The sequence below is a fragment of the Cucurbita maxima genome, unplaced genomic scaffold, assembly GCF_002738345.1.
Source record: "Cucurbita maxima cultivar Rimu unplaced genomic scaffold, Cmax_1.0 Cma_Scf00030, whole genome shotgun sequence".
Taxonomy (NCBI): domain Eukaryota; kingdom Viridiplantae; phylum Streptophyta; class Magnoliopsida; order Cucurbitales; family Cucurbitaceae; genus Cucurbita; species Cucurbita maxima.
In genome coordinates this window covers 1,453,515-1,479,257 of record NW_019272046.1, presented here as the reverse complement: position 1 = coordinate 1,479,257, position 25,743 = coordinate 1,453,515, and the positions used below count along the sequence as shown (strand labels likewise).

Sequence of the window (25,743 nt, the reverse complement as noted above, 5' to 3'; positions counted from 1 at the left end):
TTTTTTTTTTTTTTTTTTTTTTTTTTCTAGGAGCATACCAATACGGGGGAAAGGACTATAAAGCATCAGCCTCTTCATCAGGCTCCAGCTTTAACGGATGCAAGAGGACAGTCGTGGAGGCTCTCAAGGTTAATGAATCAACGTGTACTCACGAGCAGTGCACTTTCGGTGGAGTTTGGAACGGTGGAGGAGGCGACGGGCAGAAGAATCTCTACGTTGCTTCCTTTTTCTTCGACAGGGCTGCTGAGGTGAGATTAGTTCACCTATGATATTGGACTTGCAGTCAGGGTGTTGAAATTATTTTGCTTGTTTTCGCATGAACCACTGATCAACCAGGTGTATGTAGGCTGGTTTTGCTGGCCCCAACAAGCCATTTGCTGAAGTTCGTCCTGTAGACTTCCGTGATGCAGCGAGGCAGGCATGCCAAATCAAACTCGAGGATGCTGGTACATATCCCAAGGTCAAGAAGGATAACCTCCCATACTTGTGTATGGATCTTGTGTATCAATACGCACTACTTGTAGATGGATTAGGTAGGTTGCATTCACATTCATGTTAATACTTATATCAGACGGTCGATACATATAGCAAACATCGTATAATTCGTATGCACCTGTGTTTGTATGCTTTGGTTTTGTGTAGGCCTAGATCCTTGGCAAAAGATCACATTGGTGAAGAAGGTTAAATATCAGAACTCCTTGGTTGAAGCAGCCTGGCCTCTAGGCAGCGCCATTGAAGCTGTATCGTCGTTAGCCTAAACACATCGTTCGGATGGATGAGTGTGCTCTTCTTGTTTGCCAGCTAGGCGTCGATTTATCCATTGGAGATGGAGATGGGAAAAGGTTAGATTCAGAATTTGAACTTTGGTTGGGTTGTTGGGAATAATTTGAATATAATGATAGAATCACAATTTCTGTGTATTAATTCATGTACTAAGCTAATTTTATACAAGTTGAGAGAGTCATTCTTTTAGCAAGTTACTTAATAACACACATGTTAGTTGTAAAACCAGGCATTTATGTCATACATTCGAACCTATATTTAGATTTGACTTTTTGTGGCATCCTATATAGTTGCTCTACCAAAACTTAGTCAACAATTGGGCCAGAGAAAACTATAATTCTATACATGACTTTGAATTTTCTCGAGCCGTACGGGGAGAAAACTTCTTATACGGTTCTGGGGGTATCGTTAATTTACATCTATCCCAATGAGCCGTTTATCGAATCATTGCAATTGATGTTCGAGCCTAAAGAGAAGGAAGAGATCTTCGTAAAGTGGGTTTTTATGATCCGATAAAGAATCAAACCTATTTAAATGTTCCTGCTATGCATTATAAGATCACAATTGAATAAATTGAGAAAGTTCAAATTGACATAACATTTAATCTATTAGTTCGAAAGCATATGGAGAGCAACAAAAGTCCACCGATCTAATAGTTCAAATTGACATAACATTTAATCTATTAGTAGGAGTTGAAACTACATTTAAAGTTAGATGGAGTTTGAAGTCCATATTGATTTAGAAGACTATAACCACACCAATCCATCCCGAACTTAGTGGTTAAACTCTACTGTGGTGATGATCTTGTGGAAAAATAGCTCGACGCCAGAATGATAAAAGACTTAACATCTCTAATTCTTGTTACTTTTCAATATTCAATATGAAAAAGTCGGTATTATTCAAATTTTCAAAGTACGATCATTTAGTTAATCCATAATGAATTATTTATGAAAATTTTATCCAAACTAATTATTTTTAGAATAAGTGGGAAAAAGAGAAAATTCAGAGGTTGCCTTTCGTTGGGCTTCTTCAAAGAATAAGAATAAATAAATAAAAATTCCGTTGCCAGGTGTCGTGTCAGTGGACCCCACGCGTTTTCCTTCCTCTTTTTTTTCTTTTTAAATATTCTTTTCAATCTTATTTATAAATCTTTTATGATCAAAACTTTTCGACCCTTTTCAATCAAAATTTAAAATTAATATATATATATAATTTAATTTTTTTTTATTATATAAAAAATTAATTTTCATTTTTATATAATTTTTAAATCATTAAGAAATTACGGAGTTTATTGTTCTATCGCTTCCTTTAATAATCTCGATCCAAGAAGCTACAAGCCTCTTTCAACGATGTTTCCATTTGAGCATGTCATTTATCTAATAAATATACTTTTTCTTATTTGATACCGAAAAATTTCACTCATGAAATTATCTCGAACACTCACCCTATTTTATCAAAGATTCCAACCACATCCCTAAAGTCTATAACATGGACTTGAACGTCATTTTACGAAGCCGCTTTATACCTTTTCAACGACGCGATATTTCTTATGAACTCGGATAGTATTCTCAATTCAAGGAATTTTATTTTTGTATATGAAGAATATTGTTTATAATCGTTTTTTTTAGTAATTCTAACCAGGATCCATTTACTTTCGTCCCAGTTTCCTAAATAAATTTAAAGATTATTATGTACTTGAAACCACGCGATGCAAAAAAATCTATTAAAATATTTTGATTTTTTTTCTCGTTACTGATCAGTTTTTTTATACATTTAAATAATTTGAATTACTCATCAGAGTTGATATGTTTTATTTTGAAGAGTCTACGTACTTCGTAAATATGTACATAGTTGTATTTAGAAGTGATAGCAGGGTTCCATAGTTGTCGTCTTGATTTTCTCCTACAGAGCTAGTTATTGTAGAGCCTCGAAAGTCAATGTCACTGTCATTCGTGTCGAAGGCACTGCTTGTTCTAGCACCTTTCCTAGTATTGGCTCTCTAACTAGGGAATCCCGGGTAAGGTCATTTGGACCTGTTTTCTTCCGCTCTACCCCAACACACATGTTGTGCCTGTTCCTTGAGATGTCATGCATACATTAGTTAGCTTAGGGTTATGCTATAATCTTATTTACTAAATATCACTTATAAACATCATGATACGAACGTTATCATTACATATGACGATGTAAAAACTATACAACTTTCCTCATTTGGTAACCACATACTCGGAGGTGACTAGACATTTTCTTTGATTTATAATCGCGTGTGTCGATTGTCGGTTGTCAGTCGCCGTAGTTGATCAATTTTTCAATTTTTTTTGGACATTACAACTCTGGACACGTTATTGGCTTAAACATCCAAAGGTCTTGAGAAGAGCACCATTGATGCTAGATATTCTGGCAAGTGACCAACACCACCCTGAATCTCGACATAGTGTATCCAAGCACCTCGAACCTAATTGACCCGATTCATATAATAATGAAATTTTACTGTATTTTTCACCGTTAATTTTTTTTTACCTAAATTTTCAAAACTTTTAATTTCACAACCAATTTTTTTTTTTTAACTACAGAACAATTTTATATTTACAATTTTTTTTTTTTGAATATTTACCAACCAAAATGTTATTTATGACAAATTCTATAATAAAATAATAATATATTAAAAATATTAATTATCCTTATTTTAACTACTTTAATTGTAATTAATTTAATAATTGTAATGTCATAATTTAAAATATGCAGCTTGATTAGACTGATAGATACCATATATTAAATCAATTAATCAGAAGATTAACATTAATTATTTTATTTGTGACAAAATCATTTGAAATTTAACATTAATTATATAATTTATTTATTTTTGTTATTTTTTCTCGAATGAGTCTTGAATTATTTAAAAGATATTTTTCAAATAATATATTTAAATTAAATTATAAATCTTAATTAAATGTCTGAAAATAAATAGATAAATATTTTATAAAATAATATTAAGTCTAACCCAACCTAACCCAAATTAATCCTAAAAAATATATTATTTGTTTATTTAATTATTATGTTAATTACACTTATATATCAAAATTACTGTTAAATTGAACTTTCTAAATATTATTATTTTATTAACTATTAACTTACAAACTAAACATTAATTAATTATTTTTATTTAATGGAATATGAATAAATGATTGTGTTTATTATTTTATTTTTTTATTCAATAATAATCGTGTATTAGTTACTCATATATCAATTACACGAGTTTGTATTACTCATGTACATAATACACGAGTTAGATCTGGTACTCGTGACCACGTACACGTATTTTATGATCCTCAACAAAACCCTATAACGTTCCTTTCTTCCTTCATGTTGTCATCGACCTCCTTTTTTTCATTTTATTCTTTTGTGACGTCCGAATAAAGAAGACTGTACATGAATGAACTGAGACCACATCTGAGTGAAAATAGTCTGAAGGATATGATGGTTAAGAAATGGTTAAAAGAATTGAAAGTTACTATTTATATCAATAAAGTACTAGTTTATTTTGCAGCTCAATCATAGAAATTCAAAAGTTTAGCGTGTTTAGCTTGGAGCATTATAATGTTGGGTGACATCCTGAAAAATTTCCCGAAAAGCATGCCCGTAAAAATAGTTTACACTCCTAAAAGCAATTTAAGACAAGTAGGTAATGTAGTCATGTCACGGGAGATACAGAATAATGTCAAGACAATCAAGTATTAAATTCAAATTTCAAATGGAATTTTGACCACGGGGCCTTACAAATGGTAGTAGAGTATGATCTCTCTTAGTAGTGGGCATGTGGTACCCGAGTAAAGAAGAGGTACACAAATAAACTGAGACCAAATCGAAATTTTCGATTTTTTCGAAAATTCAACCCGACCAGTAAAAAAAAAAAAAAAAAAAAAAACCCTAACCTAACCCAACCTAACATTTATAACTTGGGTTGAGTAATTGAGGTAGGTTCAGTTATCCGATCATAAAATTCACGCGGTAATAATTATAAATTTTGTAAGTAAGCTACAAGCTTTTTAAAAAAAAAACCATGAACACGATTTATGGCATGTGACATATGACTGACTCACATACGAACATCCGACAACCCGGAGCTACCCAAACCAATTACCATGTATACGATTTTCTTATTTATTATTATTATTATTTTTATTTGGACATTATAATTCATGAAATTAACCCCACTGAACTTCTATATATATAACCCTCTTCTTTCATTCATGAATATACCTTCATTCAGCATCTCTCTTTCTATCTCTCTCCGCCGTCTCTCCGCCTTCTCTCATGGAAGAGCCACCACCTCCGCCCGCCGTGGATTTGCCCCCCGGCTTCCGATTCCACCCCACTGACCTGGAGCTCATCGCTTTTTACCTGACAAAGAAGATCATCAACCCCGCCTTCTCCGCCGCCGCCATCGGCGAAGCTGACTTCAACAAATCCGAGCCTTGGGAACTGCCACGTGGGTCTCCTTTTTTTTTTTTCCTTTAAATTTCCCATAAAAAAAAATAATTTAAAAACTTATTATTTATTATTTTGCAGAGATGGCCAAGATGGGGGAGAAAGAATGGTACTTTTTCAGTCTAAGGGACCGGAAATATCCGACCGGAATGCGAACCAACCGGGCCACTCAGATCGGTTACTGGAAAGCCACTGGAAAAGACCGAGAGATTCTCAATGGAAAAACCGTTCTGGTCGGAATGAAGAAAACCTTGGTCTTTTACAAAGGAAGAGCTCCCCATGGTGAAAAAACCAATTGGGTCATGCATGAGTTCCGTCTCGAACCCAGGCTCCCTGACCTTCCAAGGGCCAATAAGGTAACAGATTTTATTTTATTATTATTTTTTTGGTTCAATTTTTGAAATTTTAATTTTTTTATTATTATTTAATTTACAGGATGATTGGGTTGTTTGTCGTGTTTTTCACAAGAACACTCCGGCAACGGCAAGAATTCCGACAACAATGTCTCAAATCCCTGACTTTTTCCCTTCATTCACACCTTTGATGAATCCAATGCCTGCTGATTTTCCCATCACCGCCGGGTTCGACATCGGTGAGCCGAAGTGGAAGCTGCCTGAACAATCTGAATATTACAACCCCATTGATACAACTGATAACCAGCTGCAGCTGCCTGCCGGGAAGCTTCCATTCCCGACGATGAGCGTCCCACCGATGATGATTCCGCCAATGAACACTTACCCGCTGCCAACTCTCGACGCCGGACTCTTCCCCTTCGATCAGCTGGCGATCAATGAGCCGATGGGAATGCCGGTGGCAGTGCTGCCGGAGTGCAAAATGGAGGAAGAAGGTTCATGGTCGACAATGCCGAACATATCCACATCGTTCGAGGCGGCGAGCGTGGAGGATCTGGAGTTCTGGGAGAACTGAAAAATAATAAAACCAGCTCTCCATATGATGAGAGCAATGGTATAGTTCATGTAGCTGCTGTGGCTGCATGAACACTTCAGAAACTATTAGTTTAAGTTTATTGCTTTTGGTTGTGTGTGTGTTAATATGCAGTAATTAATATGTTATGTTATGGTATGCTATGTGTGTGTGTATAGCGTCCTTATCTTGTCCACCGTCTATAAAACTCTTTACTTTTCTGTTAAAAGTTCTGTTTTTTTCGTAAAATTATAAATTTTGATTAGCCACGTTCATCAGGTAGGGACAGAGCTCGAGGTTAGTTCCTGTTCTTGCCCCCGTCCCGTGTTTCAATTTTCATTCCCACAAAATTTTTCATGTTTTTTTCTCGAGATCAGGTTGTCCTTCGTTCAAAAATAATCCGTATAATTTCTAATAAATCAAATAATATTTAACAGAGAAAATATATATATATGGGGGTAAATAAGGGATTAGGGTGAACTTAGAGTTGTGACGTCATCCGTATAATGAGTGTTTTACCTTTACCTAAAAAAAATAAGAGTAGTACGTGGTTTGAGTATTTTAAGAATACTTACTCAGCAAGTAACCCGGCTATTGGGGTCAGAAAACGTAGACACATAGAATATGGTGGGATCTATCTTTATAAAAATATCATAGCATGGCTTTAGGCTGGTTTCAAGTCTAGACAAGGTTGAATGTGCAGTATTTCTCTACACACTGTCCACGTACACGCACATAAGGCTTGCGTATCTCCTAGGCTGGCTCGTCGGCCTAACATTCATTAATAGGCAACCCGACACCACGAATAGAAAAGGGTTCGCATAACATGTGAACATATATGTCGTAAGTCTTAAGGTATGCGTCCATACTAATCATAACAAGTAAGTATCTTAATGCATAAGACACGTATAATGCATGAGGTCTTCATAGCTTAATATCCTGATATTAGTTTAATTGTAATTACACGTTAAAAAAACATTAAAAATAATATAATTAAAGATATTTTAGTTTTTCAATACAACTTTATCCGTAAAACTCTCGGTAAGCAAAAATGAACTCCGACGCAGAAAAATCTGAAACGATTACCATATAAGTAATGTATCTTTTCCTTTCTTCAAGCAGAAAATAAGCAATACAAAACGGAAACGGAAGAACAATAAATACAAAATAAGAGCGTTACTGAAAGGATTCTGCTCACCCTCGTTTTTCATTGTATCTACCCGCTAATTCAATTCAAACACAAGAAAAGTCATGTTACGACAAATTTCTATTCCTTATTACCTTATATAAAAATATCATGAGCGATTTGGGCATGAAAGAAAAGGAAAGCATATAACCCTTCACGTAACACTCGTTAAGAGGGAGATAAACGCTCTCTTACCAAGACACTATCGAGAAAGTCGTGACAAAACGAGCAGAGATGTGGATGTAAAACAAAAAACCTCTCAACAACCAACATAAAGCCAAATCGAGCTGAGCTGAATTGAACATAATCGGGAGTGCACGATTTCGTGAACAGAATAGAGAGTGCGTGATATCGTGACCGAGAAAAATTAATTGAAGGGAAGTATTTGTTATTGAAAGAGAAGAATGGTTCATGTGAGAGTAAAGAGGAAATTCAAAGTTACCATTAAAAGCAAAGCATCGGTTTTTTTGGGCAGAAACCAAGTTAAACCGGGTTTTTTTTTACTCCTATTTCATAACCAATATCGCTTTTGATTATTGTTCTCTTACTGCTCGGGGACACCCGAGTAAAGAAGGGGTACATGAATGAACCAAAAACCATATCTGAACGTGAGCGATCATGAGAATAGGATAACTAAGAAAAGTTACTACCAATACTAACAAAGTGCACATTTCTTCTCGATGACTTAATTATAAGAACTCTAAGGTTAAACGTGCTTTATTTGGATCAATTATTTGTTGGTGGCCTCTTGAAAATTTTCCTAGGATGTATGTTACGCCCCTAATTTTCTTACCCTAAATTAGTAACGTTATTACGTGCATGCTTTAAAGGGTAGCACGTGACTTAATTATTTTAAGAAATACTTAGTAAGTCACTCCACTGTTGAGGTTAGTAATGCAATCACACACATAACATGATAAAGACCATAACATGACCTTATACTCTTTCTCCACACACGACCCACATATGCGTACATGGACCCACCAGGTGGGCTCGTATTCGTACCTCTGGGCCTAACTTGGCTTGGCACAATGCATTACACGTCACCGAACGCCTTAGAAAAGGAAAAACTTGCATGATATCATGACAAACATAAATTGATCAAGGGACATGGGTTCCTATATTTATACGGTTTCTTTTCCATATAGTTATTAATATCATAAAGTGATCAAGGAACGATGACGAGGGAGTTGCCACACATTTCGACATGGTTCCTAGGCTGGCTTGGTGGCTATGTTCTCCTTTGGGTAGTCGGTCACATGCCTCGACTCGACGAAACGAGCCTTCGAGGGTGCTTTTTTTTTTTAGGATATGTGAGTCTAAAGGGCTTAGGTGGGCTCAAGCATATGGGCTCGCAATGATCAGCCCATAACAAAATTCATTACAGTTCTTGTAATGTTTATATGTCCTAATTTCAAATAAATGCAACTTTAAAATTAAATCATTAAAAGTTCCCACTAGAAATTCATAATTGCATTCTTGCCCCAGCAAATGATGATTGTGCAACACTGGTTCTAATCTAACGAACAAATCAGCCGTGAGAAATTCAGACTTTGCAAACAACATCAACGTATGCTCGAGCTTCGAGTCATGCTTGAGAGAAATGTTTTAGAAAACGTTTGAAAGAAAACAATGTTATAAGCTAAAAACGATAGACAACGACTTTGATAGTATATAACCCGGGTAGGAAGAAGTGACGATTAGTCATATCCCCTTATTGTAGTACATTTTGAAACATTTTAGCTCTGGCGAATGTAGACATGATTTTAATGAACAGTTATACACTCATTTGTTGACACAACTTGAAGTAGTAAATGATTATCTTAGATGAAAGCATGTAAAGGCCTATTGAAGAGGGTGGATTGTGAGATCCCATATCGATTGGGAAGAGAACAAAACATTTTTTATAAACGTGTGAAAATCTCTCCCTAGTAGATTCGTTTTAAAAATCTTGAGGGGAAATCCAAAAGGAAAAGTCCAAAGAGGACAATATATATGTAGCAGTGGGCTTGAGTTATTACAAATAGTATCAGAGCCAGACATCGGGCGATGTGTCATCGAGGCGGCTGAACCCCAAAGGGGGGTGAACATGAGACAATGTGTCAGCAAGGAGACTAGACCCTAAAAAAGGGCGGATTGGGGGGGGTCTCACATGTAGAGAAGGGAACGAGTGTCAGCGAGGATGCTGGACCTCGAAAGGGGTAGATTGTGAGATCTCACATTGGTTGGTGAGGACAACGAAACATTTCTTTAAAAGGGCGTGGAGACCTTTTCCCTAGTAGACGCGTTTTAAAAACTTGAGGGGAAGCCCGAAAGGGAAAGACCAAAGATGACAATATCTGCTACCAGTAGACTTGGGCCGTTGCAAATTGAATGGTAACCAAATTTCCTATCAATTTTTGAATAAACAAAGGATCGGTTTAATATCTTTGAATTATACTTGGAACCCATTTAAATTTAACCTATTTACTTCCAAGTAAGCTAAATTCAACAAATTATTTACACAAAAAAATATATACAAATTTTTAACTTAAATCATCGAATTTCAATCAGCTCTAACTATATGCACTTTGAAAGAAATGAAGTTTTGCGAAAAAAAAAAAGAAAAAAAAAACCCTAAAATGGATAAGAAGGTCGCAAACTCGAAGGAAAACATGAAGAATTCCGCCATGTTCGACCATGAAGCTTTAGAATCTCTTTCGCCTTCTCTTTCGCTTTCGCTCCGGCGCCGACGACTTGAAGCAGAAAACAGAGCTTCATCACAACTCCGAGCCGCACCATTTCCTGAACGACGGATTGGCTCGCCGAGAATCTCGCAATAGAGCACAAAATTCCGACGGCCTTCTCGCTTCCAAGCGACGAAACTCTGAGAATCTTCTTCGACACGACGGCGATCCCCGCCGCGTGGTTCAATAGCTCCGCTCTGCCGTCAGCACAGCTGCAGAGCAGATCAAGCGCCACGAGAATCATCTCGCACAAACGCTTCTCCGACAAATCGAGATCCAGGAGGAGATCGATCAGAACCGGAACCGCACCAGCTTGAACTGCATTTACTCTGTTTCTGAAACTCGAACAGAGTCCGATTAGCAATTTCAATGCCGATTTGGAGGCCTGTTTCGAGATCTGATCCTTCAGAATTTGGACGATTTCAACGAAGAATTCAAGATTTAGACTGCGAATCTGAATCTCATCGGCGACTTCGAACATCGATTGAAGAAGCATTGTTGCATACGCTCGGGAGCCATAAGTGCCGTTTTGTAAGAATTTTGTTAGGGTTGTGACGAAGATGCCGCCATTGTTGGCGAGAAGAAACTTGAGGCCGGATTCAGAGATTTGAAGTTTGTAAAGAATGCTTAATGCCTCATCGCCCAAATTCGCTAACGGATCGTCAAACGCGAAATCTGTGTCAACAATATTTTAATTTAGTGGTCAATTAAGTAAATAGTTTAATAAATTCTCGCCAAATTATAAATTTATATTATTTTTATTAAAAATTTTTTGAATAATTGACCCCAACTATCCCAAAAAAATTTATGGTTGGGTTGAGTTCATTTTTATTTGGGTTAAAAGAAATTGAGTTGGATCTAAAAAACGTCCATACTTAAAATTTGTAATTTAGAAGTACCTTGAAAGTTCGATTCTATGGTAATGGAATTACACGCAACTCCAACCAAGAACTCCACCGCTCCAGCAGCTTCCATACAACGTTTATTCGTCTCGTTTGTTGATGCGATAGACCGGAGTCGTTGCAAACAATTCTGTTGAGAGAAAGGAGACAGCTTCACATTTGCAAGAATCTTGATGACTTGTTTCTTGTCAATCGGAGGCTTCGGTGTCGGAATCCTGTCGACCCCATCGTTGAGAGTGCTCCAAGCTTGAATCAAACGGGAGAGAGTATTATTGGGAGTGATATCAAAGTCCGACAAGACCACTTGCGTGACCGGACACGTCGTATGTTTATCGAAAAACAACCATCTCTCGATGTTCTCCCGATCGTAGGTTATGCCGGAGGCGACCGTGACGGGATCTTTCATAATTTGCAAAGAGATGGGACAAAGGAAGAAGGGAGGAGGATCAACTTCTGCCATGGGAGAGAAACAAAAGATTGATGAGAGAGACAGAGAGAGAATGATTGGGAAGTTTGTTGAGAAAGAAGGAATGGTTCTTATTTAGAGTCTTGCCATATTGGGTTGACCATTCAAAGTGGTAAAAAGTCAACTTGGTTAGTTTTGAGAATGGTATTGCGGCTCAAAGTTATCTACATGGTCAAAGCCTACATTTTGGTCAAAATAGCATGAATGCAAGTGAGAATCACGTGATGCATATTACCTAATCATTTCTCGTCCATGTGAATCACGGGTTTGGTATGCTCTCTTGAAAGAGAGGGGTGCCTTCGAGAAGGCAGACACAGGTGTTAGACGAACACGACTCTCCACAATGGTAGAGCATAAGCTCTCATGGCTTTGCTTTGGGCTTCCCAAAAGGCCTCATACCAATGGAGTTAGTATTCCTCACTTATAAACCCATGATCATTCCCTAAATTAGCCGATGTGGGACTTTCGTCATCCAACAACAGGTAGTGCATGGCTATCGTCAGCTCGTGTCGTAAGATGTTGGGTTAAGTCCCGCAAAGAGCGCAACCCTCGTGTTTAGTTGCCAACCGTTGAGGTTGGAACCCTGAGTAAACTGTCGATGATAAGCCAAAGAAAGGTGAGGATGACATCAAGTCATCATGCCCCTTATGTCTTCGGCGACACACGTGCTACAATGGTCTGGACAAAGGGTCGTGATCCCGCGAGGGTGAGCTAACTCCAAAAACTCGTCCTCAGTTTGGATTGTATACTGCAACTCGCCTGTATGAAGCCGGAATCACTAGTAATCGCTGGTCAGCCATACGACAGTGAATTCATTTCCAGGATCGAAATAATATTATCTTGACTATGACAACAATCGTACTTAATAATTAAAACATGGTATCATTGATCTAAAACTCAAAAGGTTTAAATTTTTAATTATTCATCTTGTTAAATTAAACAAAATCCGTAGTTAACGTGTAAACGTTGAAGTTTGAATGGTATGAAATAGTTGATATCGTGACGGTATTATAAAAAATAAAATAAAGAAATTTATAAAAAATATTCGAATTATTTTTCGTTGTTAATATTACATTTCATTAAGGGAAAGATTGGTTAGTAATGTGTTGACTAATAATATTGGACTAGGTTTTATGTTGACTTTATTTAAATTAATATCTATTATTATTATTTATCAATAGGTTTTATGTTGACTTTATTTAAATTGTTATTTATTTTATTTTATTATTTATTATGTTAATCTATTAATTAAGATATATCCTATTTTTCCGTTTAATTTGTATAAAAAAATTACCAAAAAAAAAATGTTTCCAACTATTTTCTGCTGAATTTTGGCACATGTTTTTTGAATGGGACAATACCGGTGGGCGGGGAGAAACAGATGACACGTAATTTATTGTTTTTTAGCTGCCTTCTCAATAAATAAATAAATAAATTCATTATTTATTTTTTATTTTTTAAATTCGACGAATAAATCAAAACTTATTGGAGTATTATAAAATCATTAATTGAGAAAATTAATATTTTATAGAAGGATCATATGTCACTCAACCTTAACTTGAGTGCATTATAAACTCATACTTCGAGAGGTTTGACTTAAAATTATTTTTGTAGCTAATTGCGAATGTTTATTATTGTGAGGAGTTGACTAAATAATCAGCTGAAAACACACTCTCACGAGATAAAAATTGAGATTTCACATCGGTTGAAAAGGGGAACGAAACATTCTTTATAAACGTGTGAAAACCTCTCTCTAGAAAACGTATTTTAAAACTGTGATGTTGACAATGTTACATAATAAGTCAAAACGAACAATATCTGCTAGCAGTGAGTTTTGGTTGTTACCAATGGTATTAGAGCTAGACACCAGACGGTGTGCTGGCTAGGACGCTGGGCCCCCATAGGAGATGGATTGTGAGATCCCATATCAGATGAAGAGGAAAATGAACCGTGAGGTTGAAAACGATATGTAACGGGCGAAAGCGGACAATATTTGTTAACAGTAGACTTGGGTTTGGGCTATTACAGTATATTTCTTCCTTTACATTCTAGTTAACCTAATCCAGCTATACATAACGAACCAAAACTGACAATATCTGTTAACGGTGGGCTTCGATTGTTACCGTATATTTATAAAAATAACGAACTCACAATTCTTGACTTTTACCCAAAATGTCCACAAGAATTTTGATTCTAAAGATCATTGAAGAAAAACTAACATACTCGAACGTGATAAAAACTAATATGAATTGAGAAAACTATTGAATCGAATCGAAATCAATGAAGAATCACTTATCGAGCATGGTATAGGCTAGGGATGATTATTAGTGATTAATAACATCATTTTCTAATGTCATTAATTTCATTTATTAGGTTTACATTATGATATCATTCATTACATTTATTAAGCTATTTTATCCTTAAATCACTTAAATTGATTGTCTTACACTACGTCACCAATTTGAGCATAATTCAACTGGTTGAGATATATGTCAATTTAAACATCTTAAAAGTCGATAGTTCAATTTTTCACTCTATAATTGTAGAACTAAAAAAAAAAAAAAAAAGTATAGATATTTACTCTCGATCGAGAGATCAAATGTGTTTATGAAGCTCGTTGTTGTCAAAGAAAAGAAAATCGACTAGGGTTTCAGGTCAATCCGAGTTAAGTCAACATCATCTCGAGGAATGCTTAAGCAAGGTTCATTCCTTTCATCTGACTCACTTGGACCTCATTTAGTCGTGTTTTGTTGATGGATAATCAAGCTTGAAGGGACGTGGAATAGACTTATTGGAAGATCGAGCAAATTATGTTGTGTAACAAGCAAGAAACAAATGAAGTTGTAGAGCAAAACGGTCCAAATATCTGCCTCAAATTGAGTCGAGCCAGGTTAAGTTGGGTTCTGATTGTGGGCATGAGATCACGACCTCACACAGTGAAAAAATACGATTGTGACTCTTAATTGAACGGTAGAAAAGAAAAAAAACATATATTTTACGAACTAACAATTTACTTTTAATAAATTTTATTTAAGAACGGTCCTAACATGATATAACTAACTTACTAATATCCCAATTTATTACAAAAAAAGAAAAATCTAAATATTTATCCGATTGGGTAATTAAAATATATATATAATAAAAGAAGGAAATAAAAATTAAAGTAAAATAATAATATATATATATATATATTGGGGTGTAAAATAAACCAAAAAAAAAAAAAAAAAACCAGAATTCAGCCGGTTCAAGTCCTTCCCACTCGCCACTGGTCTTTCATTTGCCGAACCCACTTCGAGGAATTTGTATCTGATCCATCCATTGCAGTGAGCGATGGAACGAGAGAGATGAAAACGAAACCCATTCCTGATTCTACCTTCAACAACAACAGCGGTTAATTCCTTCGGATTACTCGACAACAGTGTTCCCTTTTTCAATCTTTGATGAACTGTTCGTATTTCATGATCTATATCTGAATTACGTCTCTGCTTCAACTCTGGCGGAGATTCAGCGAAAATCAATTTGATACGAACAGGAAAATTGCCGACGGTTGAGGGGGCAGATTTTGGAAGAGGAAGATTATACATTATTGATAAATAGTTGACAGACGGTAGTGTGACGGAGATGAAGGGCGGCGGTGGCGGAGGGAGTGGAGCTTCTGCTTATGGATTTCCGGCAAAGAGGCGATGGAAAGGACTCGTGATCGGAGTTCTTGGCCTCGTTTTCCTCTCAATGCTTGTGCCTCTCGTGTTTTTGCTCGGTCTCTACAATGGCTTTCACACTACGGGTAACATGTTTGTTTGTTTGTTTTTTTTTTTGCTTTTCAATCGAATTGATCCTTGGCTGTGTTGAATCTGACGTTAATTGATCGGATCTGCTCGTAGCTTTTGCTGTCTCAGTTGGGCCTGTCACATCTTGCACACTTTCTATTCTCTTTGTTTAATGCTCTGTAGATCTCGCGTTCCGCATCTGGGTCATCTGTATTTGGTTCGTTTGATTTTAAATTCGATAATGTTTCGAATCGATTTTCTTGCATCTTTAGAGTCATTTGCATCGTATATGGCCTGGCTCTTCAATTTTGATTCCGTTCACCGTTTCTTGTTGAAGTGTATCCTTCTCCCTCCATTTTGATTCCCTTCTTCGGGATTTTCTAAGATGAATGCCGCGTGAATTAGGATAGGAAGGAATTTAGGCCTCTTCCCTCTTCTGTAATCTTTCATCTGCCTATTCTATCTTTTTTGATAAGAGCTGCCTATTCTATTTGTCGATAACGTCTCTATTAATAATCACAACGTAGTCGGGCTTGGCAATATTTCCCTTTCTCAGTTTCTACTTTTCATGAACAGCATTTTCTCCACTAGAACATATTTTATTAAGAAAAGTGTTTTTCTAACACAATTTTTTTTTTTTGGTTCTTCAGCAGGATATGCATCTGACTCGCAAAGTTCAAAACCTGTAAGGACTAATATTTGTCTTTGCGACATTTGGTTTCAAAACTCATACTATAAGCATGATTGGTTTTGTAAATTTCCCAGTTATTGATATCATTCTGTATATTTACGGTGATGTAAGAAAATGATTTTAGTTGATTCGATGCAGGAAGAAAGAAATCTTAATGGATTAGATCGTTCTCCATTATTTAGTGTACTTCTACTGTCCAGTTATTTTAGTTTCCATGAACATTTTTATGGCAGGGGTTTCAACCTAGTCATGTAGATGACATAATCAGAAAATTGGGACCAACGCTTCCAAAGGTCTAATAATTTTTCTTAGTTCTTTTTGCATGTTGTTTTTTTTTCTTGCATCAGTTATGGATAGTGCTTGGTCAGTTCTTCTTATAATTTATTTATTTGTTATAAATGTTGTACTTGGACGAGTAATGGATGCACACCGTTGGCATGTAAATGAATACATTGTGCCACATATCATTTGGGAATAGTATTTTAGATAAATTTCATCAGAATGCTTGTAATGTATTACCCAAAGTAAAGGCTTTGAAATTATGATTTTTTTCTTAGTATGAGTATGGCACAGTTAAACTTTTGAATAATTGTGCAATTGATTATCTGAGCTGAAAGCCAAGTTCCTCTACAGTTTACAGCCGCACCCAATAACATATACCTTCTACTTTGCAGAACTTTATCCCTTCTGTTTTCTGTTTTGCTACTCTGAGCTCTTACCTTTTCTAATGGTTAATTCCTTGGTTTGTTAATTTTTCTTTTTCCGTTTTCCCTATAAGGCTTCGAAATCTTTCAGAGATAGATGAAGCTCACAGAATAAAAAGTTCAGGGAAGGGACTTGATTACATTAGATTTTGCATAAGTCCATACATTTTATAACATGATTCAAATGGCTATTCTTCACATTAGAGGCCATTCTTATGGAATGAATCTACTTCACCGTTTATTGTACCATTTTTTTCCTTGTGTTATGTGAACCAACTTACAAATTTTTTGTTCCTTTTTCTGTATTGAGCTTTCTCCAATCCTTATCGGGTAATTTGTTGTCCTCTGGGAAGATTGATTAGAAGACTCTTTTTGGGAAAAAAATAGGATAATGATGAGGTTTCAGATCTAGATTGGTTTTAAGTCTCTCTTTTATGTATTCTTTTCAAAGGTAGCACCTCCAGAGATGAAATTGTACAAACTATAGGACTTGCTTTAAGTACTAAATAGGGGTTTTCTCCGTTGAACCACTCATTGAAAATAAACAGTCACCAATACAGTAAAAGGGTCCTCCTTGGCTGTTTGGAAAGGCAGGGGAGAAGAAAATAAATTTCTTCTTATGATCCAACTGCCATGAGGAGATTAGTATTATTGAAATGATTCAGGAAAAAGGGAAAAAAAAAAAAAAACTGAAGTACAGTTCTTAAACCAAATTGTGCGTTCTTTAGAGGGCTGCAGAGGAGATTCAAGGTCATTTGTTGTTCCATTGCTTGTTTAGAACGAAGTGCTGGATCTTTCCTCTGCAGTATTTTGAATTTTCTTGGGGTTTTGATGCAACAAGTGAAGGAAATATTATCCAGTTGCTTTGCTGGCATGGACTTAGATGAGCGTAATTTTGTGGGTAAAGGTTGTAAGGCATCTGTAACATTTGTGAAAGGGAGTGGAACAAAAGTTTTTTATTCCATCGGCTTTTCAACAGGAGGGAAAGAATGGAATGAAAGTTTATGCAAATGTTGTTAGCGAAGTTGCAAAGGACTCGAGGGAATTCGGAACTCTTAGGATCTAAAGATGAATGGAAGAATTTGTTTGAAGAAATAAACAACCAAATAAGAGCGATGAAAGAATAGAAGTTAGAGGAGGAAGGCAAATCAAGATTTGGTTGAAGCGGAAAAAGAATCATCACATGTGAAAAATTACAAGTAGAACAGATTAGATCAACATGTCAACCCATCTAGAGAGATCAGGTGATCTCAAGCAAAGGTGGAGTGCAACTAGATAGTGGCAAGAAAAGAAGGGAATGTGAGAATTTTGTCATATTTTATGAGTGTGGACAAGGTGTGCTTCTGAGGGCAATGTAATATTAGCAGGTTATATTAGGAAGACTAGGGGTGGCACTTTTATTTACTACTTTGGTAGTTTGTTTGGTGGAGCGGCTATAAATGGAGAGAGACTGGGAATTTGGGGATTGGCGGAATTTAGGAGGTTTATGCAGCTAATGCACCAAGTGAAGAGCGCATTTACCAACCATCCTGAGGCGAGAACTTGGTCCTTTTGATGATAGACTAAAGGGAATGTGAGAACTTGGTCCTTTTGATAGTCTGAAAGGTACTTATGAAACAAACTAAAACTTCGAAAATATTTGGTCCAGAAGTTGAAGACATGAATACTGCTAGGACTATTATATAACTGATGAGTTTCTCAGAGAAAACTGTCTAACTATTCCGATATTTATTATCACGATGAAAGTTTGTATCTACTTTAATTGTTTAGGAAATATATTTTTGGTACATTATGTACTTTTTTTTTATTCAGGAATATTTCGTTTATATGATTAAATATTGGGGGTGGGGGATGGGGAAAAACATTTGGAAAAACCTTATCCAAATATCTATTGAAGGCAGCGTATTTTCATTGAAAGAGTGGTTGTTTCTCTCCAACCATATGGTTCACGAAACAGCTTTCATGATGTTTAGCCATATAATTTCCTTTTCCTCTTTGAGGGGGTGTCCCACCAGGATAGTTGATAGGAAAGTTCTCATATTGATAGGAAGAGCCACATTCCACCAGAAAACATGTAATAGTTAACCGCTATATTGGCTTGGTCAGGTAGATCATAGTGTTAGATTCTTTTCCTAATTGGTTAACGGATTCCAGTTTTATTTAAACCGGCAGTGTCCACTCTATATCATTCACCAATAAAATAATAGTTAGTAGCAGCAGGCTTGGGCTTCAGTTGTCATATTTAATGGTTTCTTTTTCTGATTTTTTTTTTTCCATGCATACACACACACACACACACACACATACATATAAATGTGTATATGCTATATATCCATTTGTTGATTTTATCTTTTATTAATATTTATCTCAATCTTAAACATTAATAATGTATTGACACTTCGATGTATATGATTTTATAGTCTCTTATGTAATTGATGTTTAAGATTAATTCTTTTGATAAAGGGTCTCGCCATTTTGGTATTTAAAATAGTTCTAGGGTGGTTGTTTTGAATTGCCTTTGGTCTGCATTGTCAGGACGTATTTCAGCCCAATGCCATTGAACCTAAGAAGGAAGTTGAAGGTTTCATAGATGAGAGTCGGGAAACAAAAGGTTTGGTTGAACGAATTCTTTCAAGCAAGTTTTCGACAATATTTCTTTTCTTTGTCTGGCATAATTTTAAGCTTAAATAATATGGTTTGAAGAACCTACAGGTTTACAACCTTCAAAAGTTGAAGAGAAGCCTCCAAAAGTTGAAGAGAAACCTCCAAAAGTTGACGCTCTTCCAACGCATACCCATGAAAATGTATGAATGTATTAGTCTGTGGTGTAACTTATATACTGCTTCTGGATTTCAAGTGGTTTTGTGGTTAATTTTTATATGCCTTTCCAGGGTACCAAAGTTGATGGCAAAGTTCAGGCTACCCATCGCATGATTGCCATGGACGAAAGTGGAAAACCATGTGAATGGAAGTTTGGGAGCTATTGTATTTGGCGAGAGGAAAATAGAGAAGTTATTAAAGATTCTATGATAAACAAATTGAAGGATCAGCTTTTTGTTGCTCGAGCGTACTATCCTAGCATTGCAAAACTTCCAAAACAAGGCAAGTTAACTCAAGAACTGAAGCAAAATATTCAAGAGCTGGAACGTGTCTTGAGTGAATCAACCACAGATCTTGATCTTCCACTACAGTAAGTTGTGGTCGTGTTTATGATTTTATTGATGAAAAAGATGAAAATTGAAAAGTTATAACTCAGTATCCAAACCTAAGATTCCCCAAAAGAGGAAACTGCATGACACTACCCCTCCCTCTGTTAATTACAAGAGAATTTCAACTGCTGAGAGATTTACAATTGTACACCTAGACAAGCAATGGAGTTTTAGCAAAACCAAAACTCTGTCCTTAATTCCTTCGTCATTATGTGTCCTATTATTTTTCTCTCTCCTCATAGCCCATAGGAAATGCTTTAACAATGTTGTTCATGCAGTGTGACCATGTTCATGTTGCATTAGAACTGAATTGTTCTTTATCTTGTGATCAAACAACGAGGAACACCAAGCCCTTTAGGGAAGTGCAAAAGTTAATGCTATATTAGTATTTTCAAGATTTTGAAATTTTCCATTGGCTAGGGAAGTCTATTTCTTTTATTATTTGCTAATGCTTGTTAATTACGGCTGCAGTTTGGCTATACAAGTGACAATTTTGGGCTATCCAAGTGATAATATTGGTGCATCTAGATAAATTCGCTGAATATAGTTTATAACTCCAGCTTCTTTTTGGGTGGGTCTTTAAATTTTGGGTTATTTATCCCTGAAGCTAGCCTGAGCCACTCTTATCTAAAAAGAGTTAGCTGAAGCATCAGATATATCACTAGCACTGTGTTAAATGAACTTGTTGATGCTTCTCTTAGACTCATGCCAATGGTTTAAGGCTACTTTGATAGCAAATAGATAGGAATATTATTAATCATTTTTATCATTTTAATCTCTTAATTTTATATTGGAAAGCTTTGTAACGTGAGGTTGGGAAGTAGCGTACTATTATTTCCTGAAACCTACTAGCTTGTCTGCTTATTACATGCTTTCAGATATTTAAGGAGATGAAAATTCTATATATTATGCAAACTAATTAAAGCTATGAGCATATTATAGAACATTTAGCCTCTATAGTATCTAGTTGCTTCACTTTATGACACCTTTTTTTTCCCTTTTAGTTGATTGAATCTTCGTTGAGGAAATTCTTACATTTCTGCCCTGGAAAATTTTCCACGTCTTCAATTTCTTAATCAGGATAGAGAAAAAGTCGCTGAATATGGAAGCTGCAATAGTCAAAGCTAAATCATTCCCTTTGGACTGTAATAATGTGGACAAAAAGTTGCGACAAATATATGATATGACTGAGGATGAAGCCAGTTTTCACATGAAACAGAGTGCCTTTCTCTTCCAACTAGCTGTTCAGACCATGCCAAAGAGCCTGCATTGCTTGTCTATGCAGTTAACTGTCGAATATTTTAGGACTGATTCAACCAATTTGGAGCTCTCTCAGGCCGAGAAATATGCAGATCCCACTTTGTACCATTATATAATATTCTCGAAGAATATACTTGCATCCTCAGTGGTTATCAACTCAACAGTTTCACATGCAAAAGTGAGTTAAATGTTTCTGCACTTCTAACTTGTATGTTTCCATTACTTCTTAAAATGACACTGATACTCTTTGATGTTCTAGGAAAGTGGAAATCAGGTTTTTCATGTATTGACTGATGGACAGAATTACTTTGCCATGAAACTCTGGTTTTTGAGGAATAGCTATAAGGACGCAACTGTTGAAGTATTGAACGTTGATCATGTTAAGCTTCATGATGAAGAAAATGCAACTTTTGTATTGCCTCAAGAGTTCCGTATTTCATTTCGCACTTTAACTCACTCTAGGACAGAATACATGTCAATGTTTTCACATCTGCACTATCTTCTCCCTGAAATATTCAAGAACCTGGATAAAGTTGTGGTTCTGGAGGATGATGTTGTTGTCCAGCGAGACCTATCAGCCTTGTGGAGCCTTGACATGGGAGGAAAAGTTAATGGTGCTGCTCAGTCCTGTCATGTGAGGTTGGGTGAGCTGAAAAGTTTTCTTGGTGAGCATAGTTACAATCAAGATGATTGCACTTGGATGTCCGGACTGAACGTAATTGATCTGGCGAAGTGGAGAGAGCTTGATCTTTCTCAAATTTTCCGTGGTTTGGTCAGTGAGGTAAGTCCCATCTCATTAACTGTGCTAATTTGTGAAGATGCTTAATTGTACAATTCTAGATATTTACAATTGAGTGCATAAACATGCTTGCTTGCTTTTATCAGCTCGCTCACCCTCTCACACACACCAAAAAATAAATCAAGAAGTTTTCCTCAAATTCTCAGTGTATATTTAAATCAATGGTCCTAATATTGAATAAGAGATAATCTTCTTGATCATGGATCTTCCACTGCAGATGTTTATAATACGTTGTATTGCAATACCTTAGGGCCTATTTTATGATTGTCGTGTCTTTTCTATGATATATGTTAGCTGTTAACTTTTGTTTTCATGCGTAATACTCGATGTTTTTCAGTTTGACTTCAATACTTTTGGTGATTGATCAATGATAAATTTGAAATTTGAGCTTTGAACCATCAGATTATCTGACACTTTTGCCTTCATAACCATTATTGAACAGAAGCTGAGCAAGCAGGACAAATCAACGGATGCTGCTGCATTGCGTGCAAGCTTGCTTACCTTTCATGGCCAGGTCTACGCTCTTGATAATTCATGGTCTGTTTATGGATTAGGTCATGACTACAAGGTTAATGTTCAAGACATTGAAAAAGCTGCTACATTACATTATAATGGTTATTTGAAACCTTGGCTGGAGTTGGGCATCCCAAAATACAAAGCTCACTGGAAGAAATTTCTAGACAGAGAAGACCTGTTCTTGAGTAAGTGTAACATAAATCCATAATAAGTTGATGATTCTACCACACCGTCTACTACATAGGTTCCATGAAATCTGGAGCTCAACTCCAAGTATAATTTTCGTTGGCAAATGGGACTGCTCTCAACTGATAAGCTGCCAACACAGAACTCATTTTTAGCTTCATCCATATCAAGTTTGCTTGTGGTGGCTTCTGATATCATGAGTTTTTATTGGGAGTTGAAGAAGAAGAGAAAGGGATATAGATTTTTCTGTTTGTCTGTCTGGTAGTTGATTTGTTGAATGAGAATCTGAGTTGGAAAGTGTGGCAAATAAGGCAAAGAAGATGCACAAAGGGTACCAATTATGTTCACCCAGCAGCAGGATTGGCTTGGATTTAGCTGTGCAAGTCAATGAGAACAAGATTATTTGTCTGTTGATGTCACTCATATTAAGATATAAATACATATAGTTAGATTAGGTTCTGATGATTCTAGTGAAACTATAATTTTTTTGACAATTCGTATTCAATTTCATAATAGAGTTATCTTGAGGCACTTTGCCAGTGAGTATTGTTTTCCTTACTTTGACTGTGCAGCTATAACGATATACATTGGACGCTGTGGCAGCGATAATCAGCCTATATCATTACTTCCCGCTCCTCGCTTCTGGGCCAGGTATTAAATTTTGTCATTCTAAACATAGGTGAATTGGTTAAGGTATTCAACTAAGAGGTTAGAGATTCGAATCTTTCTATTTTCGTTAGATTCTTACAAAGAAAACTTTTAAAGATGATATATTAACTTTGATTTTGCTACGTTAAAAATGTTCTTTTTTTAATGAGTTCTTTAGCTTTAAAGTGGGATGATCGTAACTTTTTTAAATGTTTTTTTTTTTAGAACTAGACATGTATATTTTGTTGAATCATTCCTATGTATATTGTAGTAAATTTCTTATGGTATCACAAATTTTGAAGTTGGAAAAAAAACGTACCATATCTTAATGTAATTGTAAGGTGTAAAATTATTGTCATACTTGTTTTGAATGATTTTAAAAAATAAAGGTTATTTTCACAAACTAACCCGAGTCATTTTAATATGTTTTGTTCTCACTCAGAAATACTGTAATGAAAAGGAAGATAGGAGTTTGTCGCTAGGTATTTGACCAAATAGGATCGTCCAGTTCCTATAGAACCTATCACTAAAATACCCCTACGGGGGGATAGGGCTAAACGGAGCAAAAAGGGTTTTCCATGAGATGGGAAATTCAAACTATTAGCTCCACTCTGATAATGAGCAAGGAATGTCCGTCTTTCTGCTAAACATGATGTATTGAACTCATAATTCATTAGATACTTTTTATGAATGTCAACTAAGTATCGTAAGAAAATTACTCCCGGTTGTTAAATCATTTGATAACCAGAGTCATTCTTTGATAAATGATCACTATGAGTCAGACTCAATAGAATTTGATCAATTCCTTTTTCCTGTCGTTAAGGTGGAGAACTGAACCAAGAATTCTTGTGTGTCACCGAAAAAAAAATGCACATTTATTATTTATCATATCTTCATGATCACTTTCATTTGAATATGATCTCGATTTATTTATCTACCTTTTTACCCATACCCATGTGTCACATTATAATAAATTTTATTTTTTCTTTACAAACCCTAACTTTTTTTTTTTTAATATCTTAGAATTTACCTATTTGGTAGAAATATTTATGAAAAAAATAGAAATAAGAAATAACATAGTTTATCGAACATTTCCTCTCTTCAAAAAAAAAAAAAAAAAAAAATTGTAAAATGAACCCTAAACTCGAAAACATTGATGCTTTCTCACCTGTCTATTACGAGAAATACAATTATGTCTCAATTTAGTTAGACAACAAGGACTCGAAGTTGTCGTTTGGTCTACCTTAAGAAGGTGGTGATAATCCTACTAGTACAAATGAGGGCCATATTTGCCCTCTCATCTTACAAGCCTTTCTCTACCCATATATTCTTTCCATAAACTTGTGAACATATTATGAGTTCGGTTAAATTACAAGTTTACTTTCATATTCACGTGTACATGAGTTCAGTTGGGGTGGAAGAGTCTTTTGGACTAACCTAACATTTGGGTCGGTTGAGTTAATGATCCAAGCAACCTGAATAGAGTTCACGACCCAACCTAATCTAACCCTCTATTTTTATTGGTTGAGTTGTCAAGTTATTTTTATTTTTTTTTTTTACCTATTTAAAAAAATCCTACTTATCCAACTAAAATCTCATAAAATTCAAATATCAAAAGATTCATAAAACACATCATTAACATTAATTGCTAACCTTAAAAGTAGGATGGGGTTATATTGGTTGTAACCCTAGTCAAGATGGACAAGTTAACTAGACAAAAAAAAAAAAAATGTCAACATACAAATTAACCCAAAATTTTTAGGTTTTTTTAATCCAACTTAACCCAAAAAATTGGTTGTAACCCTTTATGGTTTAGGTTGGGTAATCCGAGTTAATCGAGTTATCAGGTCATTCATATGAAAATTGTTTGAACTTTTAATTTTGCATCTTGTCTTTCAAATTACTTACTTAGCCTATTACAAACATATTTACCTATCGAGAAATCAATATTAAAAAGTACCCAAACAGAGTGGTGCAATTCAATTGCTCAAAATATTTTTTTCTCGATTAAAAGGTTGAAAGTTTGACTTTAATAGCTTGTTGAAAGACTTTCTTTCTCACATTACTATACATTATTCGAAGATGCACCAGTAGTGTCTCTCATGGATCAAGGTTAAGTTTTCTCATCATACGCCTTATAATACTAATTCATAAAAAGTTCATATGAACATTAAAACCTCTAGTACTCCAAAAAAGGAATAGATCTCATCTATTATTGAGTTACAAAAGAACTGATTTCTAATATGAAATTAGTATGACGTAATAAACATAATCCTTGGATAAAAAATCTTTTTAAAATTATTAAATTTTTTAGTCGATATTATAATGAGTTAGAAACAGAAAGTTCATTATTCAAAAGGCACAGATAAACATGGGAAAAGGGGTTGGTTGAAACAAGAAGAAGAGGAAGAAGAATAAAAAAAAAAAAAAAAAAAAAAAAAAAAAAAAAAAAAAAAAAAAAAAAAAAAAAAAAAAAAAAAAAAAAAAA

The 25,743-nt window shown here is 35.4% G+C and overlaps 4 protein-coding genes across 10 annotated transcripts in view; 3 read left to right on the top strand and 1 right to left on the bottom strand.

Annotated features, from left to right (window-relative positions):
* Nucleotides 1-964, top strand: part of LOC111466003 (apyrase 2-like) — a 7,030-nt gene extending 6,066 nt beyond the window's left edge. Inside the window, exons 7-9 of one of the 2 annotated variants that reach the window (XM_023110533.1) lie at nt 31-248; nt 347-533; nt 643-964. In XM_023110533.1, coding sequence (XP_022966301.1) covers nt 31-248; nt 347-533; nt 643-758 — 521 coding nt within the window. In that variant the 3' untranslated portion in view covers nt 759-964. Of the gene's footprint in view, nt 1-30; nt 249-336; nt 534-642 lie in introns of those variants that run through there. The other variant, XM_023110534.1, reaches the window with a different exon arrangement.
* Nucleotides 965-5,038: 4,074 nt separating this feature from the next.
* LOC111466061 (NAC domain-containing protein 92-like) lies at nt 5,039-6,424 on the top strand. Its single transcript, XM_023110632.1, has 3 exons — nt 5,039-5,272; nt 5,353-5,618; nt 5,707-6,424. Exons 1-3 carry the CDS (start codon nt 5,098-5,100, stop codon nt 6,196-6,198), a joined length of 933 nt encoding a protein of 310 aa, XP_022966400.1. The 5' UTR covers nt 5,039-5,097; the 3' UTR covers nt 6,199-6,424.
* Nucleotides 6,425-9,795: 3,371 nt separating this feature from the next.
* Nucleotides 9,796-11,502, bottom strand: LOC111466021 (E3 ubiquitin-protein ligase PUB22-like). The gene is made up of 2 exons (XM_023110568.1): nt 11,007-11,502; nt 9,796-10,782 (listed from the first exon to the last, which is right to left on the bottom strand). The coding sequence occupies exons 1-2, from the start codon at nt 11,467-11,469 to the stop codon at nt 9,998-10,000; spliced, it is 1,248 nt and encodes a 415-aa protein (XP_022966336.1). The 5' UTR covers nt 11,470-11,502; the 3' UTR covers nt 9,796-9,997.
* Nucleotides 11,503-14,728: 3,226 nt separating this feature from the next.
* Nucleotides 14,729-23,153, top strand: LOC111465958 (probable galacturonosyltransferase 7). Of its 6 annotated transcripts, none has more exons than XM_023110460.1 (9): nt 14,729-15,259; nt 15,896-15,927; nt 16,167-16,226; nt 19,173-19,248; nt 19,341-19,441; nt 19,529-19,827; nt 20,927-21,284; nt 21,366-21,887; nt 22,348-23,153. In XM_023110460.1, the coding sequence occupies exons 1-9, from the start codon at nt 15,097-15,099 to the stop codon at nt 22,627-22,629; spliced, it is 1,893 nt and encodes a 630-aa protein (XP_022966228.1). In that variant the 5' UTR covers nt 14,729-15,096; the 3' UTR covers nt 22,630-23,153. The 6 variants fall into 6 exon arrangements, with proteins under 6 accessions (XP_022966228.1, XP_022966229.1, XP_022966227.1 ...); XM_023110461.1 differs by having other exon boundaries at nt 14,730-15,259; nt 15,893-15,927; nt 19,350-19,441; XM_023110459.1 differs by having other exon boundaries at nt 14,730-15,259; nt 15,893-15,927.
* Nucleotides 23,154-25,743: the final 2,590 nt, after the last annotated feature.